This window comes from Euphorbia lathyris, chromosome 1 (assembly GCF_963576675.1).
Source record: "Euphorbia lathyris chromosome 1, ddEupLath1.1, whole genome shotgun sequence".
Lineage (NCBI taxonomy): Eukaryota > Viridiplantae > Streptophyta > Magnoliopsida > Malpighiales > Euphorbiaceae > Euphorbia > Euphorbia lathyris.
Window position 1 is genome coordinate 80,323,533 of NC_088910.1, and position 6,000 is coordinate 80,329,532.

A 6,000-nucleotide genomic window follows, 5' to 3' on the forward strand; every position below is an offset into this window, starting at 1 on the left:
TCTGATATTTGAAAAGTAAAAAAGTATTTTTTTTTACAAAAATGTTCTTAGCAATATAACAACTTTAGGTTGGGTTTTGTTATTCACCACCTCCAATTACTTATTACCGCCTCTTCTTGGACATTTTTGCCCTTTTCATTTTTCCATTCAAAAACTTAATATCCTCTCTCTCCCGAGTCAAAAATTGGATTTATGAAAAATGAACCCGAGAACGTCGAGGAAATGGAATGACTCCCGTTCCTATTTACATTAATTGAAATTCGTCTCCAAAAACTAACCGATCCAATCAATATATAAAAAAAAAATTCATCGAAAATGTACTAAACGGGTGATTCACACCATTCCACCTAGGCAGAAACGGATGAACTACCTGTTTCTACCATGGCAGAAACGGGTGGATCACCCATTTCCGCCAATCACCGTTTAGTACATTTTGGTTGAATTTTTTTTCCGAATCCGAAAATGGAACTCGTGTTTTCGATTCGATTTTCAAATAAAAATACTTATTTAAAGAATTATTAGACTTTTTCCTTTACCGTGTTTAAATTCCATGAATGTTGTTCGAGTTTTTGAATTTCGAAGAAATTTGAGAAAATTTCAGTTTTTGAGTTTAAAAAATGAAAAGGGCAAAAGTGTCCAAAATGGGCGGTGATAAGTAATTTGAGGGCGGTATATAACAATCCACTTCTTATTGATGGAGCAAACCACAAAGTTTTTTCTGCTTCAAAAAAAAAAAAAAAACTCTTCAAGAATTAATATGCAAAAGCATGAAATTACATGGATATTTTTTTAAATAATTAGGGTTGTAAATGAGTCGAGTCGTTTATGAGTTGTTCGGTATTCAGCTCGATTTATAAACAAGCCGAGTTCGAGCACATCGAATCTCACTCGAAAGATTACGAACAAGTTCGATTATAGATTCATAAAAAAAACTATGAGCAAGTTCGAATATATTGTTCATGAACACGTCCGTGAGCAAGCTTGTTTCGATTATTTTTTCATGAGCAAACTTAGTTCAATTATTTTTTTAATAATAATATTTCTATAAAGAGGAAAATGTAAAACAATGTAGTTTTGTTTAGAATTTAGTTAATAGGTTTTAAAACTATGTGATTGTGTCTTAAAGAATTTTCAAATCAATATAATTTATGGACATATTAATGGGTTGTTTGTGACTGAAGTTCATGAACTAGATTAACAAGTTGTTCGTGAGCAAAGCTCATGAATAAGACCGTTAACAACTGAGTGATTAATTGATTATATTTTATGTAAGTTCAGTGTGCTAACTGGATATTATATGAAAGTTCAAGGGTAATCGGAATACTTTAAAAGTTTAAGGACCAATCGATTTTTTTTTGAACAAGTTGAAAGTGCAAAATGATGTATTAAGCTTTAAAAATATGGCAAAGTACAAAAATAATGTTTGTGGTTTGCTTTATTTGTAAACAGAGGTATGTGGTTTAAAAATTTACAAATAGTTACGTGGTATGCTTTTTTTTTTTTTTATATAAAACAAAGTGTTTCAAATTACATGGTTATGTTCTTATGCAATTAAGAGCATTTTCATTTTGTTTTTTAAATTACATTTACATATTGACAAAACACATACCCAAAAATTAAACTGCAGTTTTATAAAATAAACTTCAATATCAATTTTAATTCATAAACCGTGAAGTTAGTAAAAAAATATAAAATTTCCACCATATGGTTTATAGTTTCGATTTAGAGAATTGCGTTTTGAAGGAAGGATCGTGTTTATTTTGTCGATATGTAAGAACAATTTTTTTCAACGTAAAAATATCAGAACTTAACCGTGTTGAAATACTTTGTTTTTGTTTTGTAAATTAAATCATAACATAAACCTCTATTCGAATCTGTTTGTAAATTTGGCAAACCGTCAGAATTATTTTGTATTTTTCTCTTAAAAATATATATTGCTTAAAGGGCTTCATTGCATACATAAGATGTGTTTTCAAGTGCAATTTGGCTGTTTTAAAAAAAGTAAAAGCAATAAAATTGGCAGAAGAAAGTTTGTAGTGGGAGTACGAAACCCTAACCAAGCACATCTTTCCTCTCAATAGGCGAAGATCTCTCCATAGAAAAATCAGCAGTCACCACAATAGCCGAACGACCTCCAAGATTTGTTTAAACCAGAAGCGAAATGGACACAGCCCAAGCTGGGCTCTCCCTGATAAAGCAGCTAGCTTCTTGTGATAACAAAATTCGCAATCGATCCCTTGGCGTTATCTTGAAGACCTGGCTCCCCTCTCAATCCCAAATCTCCGAAGAGGATATGAAGAAGGTCTGGAAAGGCCTTTTTTACTGCGTATGGCACTCCGACAAGATGCCCGTCCAGACCCAACTCATCTACCGTCTCACTTCTTTACTTCCTGACCTTCAGCTTCCTGTTTCCGCTCGCTACTTTTCTGTGTTTTTGCTCACTCTACGCCGCGAATGGACTGGCATTGATCGTCTCAGGTTAGATAAGTTCTATCTCTTGATTCGTAAGTTTATGCACTTCTTTTTCTTTCTTCTGAAGAAGAATTCGTGGGATTTGGAGCTTTCTACTCGTTTTATGGGTATATTAATGGATAACACTTTTTTAGCCGATGATAATTTGTTGGGTAATGGTGTTAATTATCATATTGCTTCAATTTTTCTTGAAGAACTTAGACCATTTCTCCCGTTGAATAAGCTAGTAGTTGATGTTTTGTTGGGGCCTTTTGTTTCTACTATGGGCAAGGTTCAAGATAAGATTTTGTTGGGCAAAATTAAGAGCAATGTGTTTGATAAGTTGTTGAAGATGGGGGATAACTTCTTGCAAATAAAAAAATCGATGGTTGATGTTGATTCTGGTGATGATGCTGTAGTGTTAGGTTCAATAGCATGGGCTTTAGGATTTTCTGCCAAATTTTATGAATTGGGTTCATCAGCTGAGTGCCCTCAGGGGAATAGGAAAGTTTTACTTGGTTTGCATGTGCAATTTATGAAGTTGGAGAAGGACTTCGCATCTTCAGGGATTGATATTTCTCTACCTGAGGTTAATCAAGGAACTGACGAGGAGGTGCCAATTTTGGTCCCAATTGCCTCTGATATGGAAGATAACGCTGATACAAGTATAAATGGTAAGAAACGTCTTAAAAAGAGTAAAAAGGGCAAGACAAAAAGTAGCAGCGAAAAAAAGGCTAAAAAGAACAGCATCAGTACTTCTGGTTCAAACACTGAAGATGTAAATCATGTGGTTCTAACAAGTAGTGGCAATGCAAATGAGAAAAACGGTCAGGACCCCAGTCTGATTACTTTTAATGAGACTGTAATATCGAATCTCCAAATGCAGTTTGAGAAAGTGGCTGCAGAAGTGGGTTTGGGTAACAATGATGTCGAAAGTGCCTGTGATATTCCAAAAGTCTCTGTCTCGAAGAAAAGGAAGAGAGCAAAAAATATAGATAATCAGCAGTCTGCAAATCCAGAATTGACTAGTGAAGTAAATGTTGATGATGGTGTAACTGCAAAGAGTACTAATAATAAGAGTGCAAAGAAAGTAAGGTTTTCTATGAAAAACAACTTGGTGTGGAAGCCTCAGAGTCCTTTACCTCCGCAAAGTTTGAGAATACCGCCTTCTGTGACCCCTCGTGGCAGTGCACTAAAGCAAGGAATACCTCCAGGTCCCATTAGAGAGATGCCGGCAACTAAAAGGGCAAAAAAGAAAGCGAAATCTCTTAAGAAGGGTCGAAGGGCAATACTTGGCATTGCTCCCACAGTTAAACGCCTGAAGAAGTTGAAGACTTTTTCCAGTTAGATTGTTCTTGTTCACCAAAATCCATGAACTCTTTGTTTTGTTTATCTCAAGCTCTGCTTCTGTTGTTAACTTATTTAAAAACATGAAAATTGATATTTGGTTTTTGTTTTATTTCTTTGAAGTTTAAGAATTGATGCAAATGATTCGTTATCTTCTAACTGTATGATGATATTCAGATGATTCATCATCTTCTAACAGTTCGATTCATATGCAAATGATTCATATACAACCATATGTTACCCTTTTTTTTTTTTTTCTCTGTTGCGTTTACTTGCTTGGGTACCATTTACAATATCATTGCGTCCTGGTTGGATAATCTCTTGTGGATTTTATCTGTGTTTAATCATATTTGTAATGCTTGGGGCTTTAGTAGCGCAGTGTGCATGGTATGAGGATATGCATTTAATTTCTTATTGGTCATGTCTGTTTCACCAGAATTGGTACGATTCAAGGGATGCATTGCCATCACTGTAAATTTCCTTTGCGAAGGTTAATAAAGAAAATGACAATGAGAACATCAAAACGTGTTACTTCTTCAAAAGGCGTGCTCGTTCATTTTTAGTGTTTGCTTAGAAAACTTTAGGCATGGTCATTTGTTTCTCACTTTCTTGTACCTGCATGTGAACATGAATTATACCATCTGATTGTGCGGATATAGGGATTATCTATGGGCATGCGTGCTCAAGAATCCTATTCCTAAGATTGCAATTGACCAAATACTGTGATTATCACAAATTCTCATTACATTTTGACCTACTTATATCTAAAGTGATACAGTTGGATATGTCACCGTTCTGAAAGAGTAATTCAGTTTTCCAAATCATTTGGCAGAGGAATGAATTTTCAAGATCCTTGTGATTTATATCAAACATACTGTCTATTGTCTGTGGCACCTAAAGTAGGAGCATTCTGCAACTAGTGTGTTTTGCGCTGATTTAGGCTATTTGGTGTTATGGCTAGTGAGATGGATGCTTCATTTATATTGGGAGGTTCTCAAGAGGTGTTGAAACTAAGAACGGGTGAAGTTTTTGTTGAACATGATGTGCAGTTATAGGTCTTGGTGAATTAAGTGATACTTCCTATTATATGCAGATTATTTTCCATGATTCATTCTAGTTTTTAAGGATGTACATTCTACTACACTGCTCAGGTATGACAGTATGTTTCTTATTCAAGGGGATAAGATCCAATTTTGCTCCCAAGGTTTTTGTATAGAGGCATTTGATCCTTATTCGTTAAAATATCACAATATCACTTATGGTAGAAATTCTAATGCATTTTTCTTTTCCTTTTTCAACCCTGATACATTTTTTCCCCTATTATGGGTAAACATGGCGTCACTTTAGGTATTATTGCTCTTCCTAAAAGTTTTTAAGTGCGAATTTCACTTATGCTTTGTTAAGTCGTATTAACATTTGGGATTTGCATGACTCAATTGAGTTCTTTGTGGGTAGAATAAATTTGGAGATAATGCAGATTATATTTTGCTGTGGCATGTGTGTTGTTTTTGGTAAATGAATCTGAGGTTTATAAGACATTTAGTGATTCGCAAACTATCCGAGCTTGGCTCGGTGAAAACTCGATCAAAGTTCGGCTCGATAGGGCTCGACTTGAGTTCGCGATCGGTTTGAGCAGTAACGAACTGAGTCCGGACTTTCTCAGGTTTGGCTGGAAAGCTGGTGAGCAGGCTCGATTGTTTTTAATTACTATATATATTTCATTATATATATATATATATATATATATGGGTTCACTCTTAATGGATATTACCCATTCATGGTATCTAGAAAAATGTGTATATTAAGTAGATATTATTTTTTCAATTAATGCAATTCATAACCTAACTATTTTGCTCTAATTAATTTTCTCTCTCATAATAAATATTTTCTAGAAAATACAAAATATAAATTTTAGAAGTTAGTATCTTTTTGAAAAAAGTAATTTCAATTAATTTTATTTCATGTAACACATTAAGCAATACAAAATTAATTATATAATTTGGATTAATATTTTTTTCGAACCATATAATTTGGATTAATATTAAAACATAATATTAATATATAAATTTAAAGTTAAACTGTTAATTTTAATTTTTAAAAAAAAGGCAGTGTTGCCAACTTATTAAATTCCGAAACTTGAGGAGCAGCTCAATTTTTGGAAAAATTTTAGTTGGACGGTAATTGCTGCTGCTTTGGCAGCAA

The 6,000-nt window shown here is 33.8% G+C and overlaps 1 protein-coding gene across 1 annotated transcript; it reads left to right on the forward strand.

Annotated features, from left to right (window-relative positions):
• Positions 1–1,980: 1,980 nt before the first annotated feature.
• Positions 1,981–3,949, forward strand: LOC136203093 (uncharacterized). The gene has a single exon (XM_065994149.1). The coding sequence runs from the start codon at positions 2,162–2,164 to the stop codon at positions 3,797–3,799; it is 1,638 nt and encodes a 545-aa protein (XP_065850221.1). The 5' UTR covers positions 1,981–2,161; the 3' UTR covers positions 3,800–3,949.
• The last annotated feature ends 2,051 nt before the right edge of the window (positions 3,950–6,000 follow it).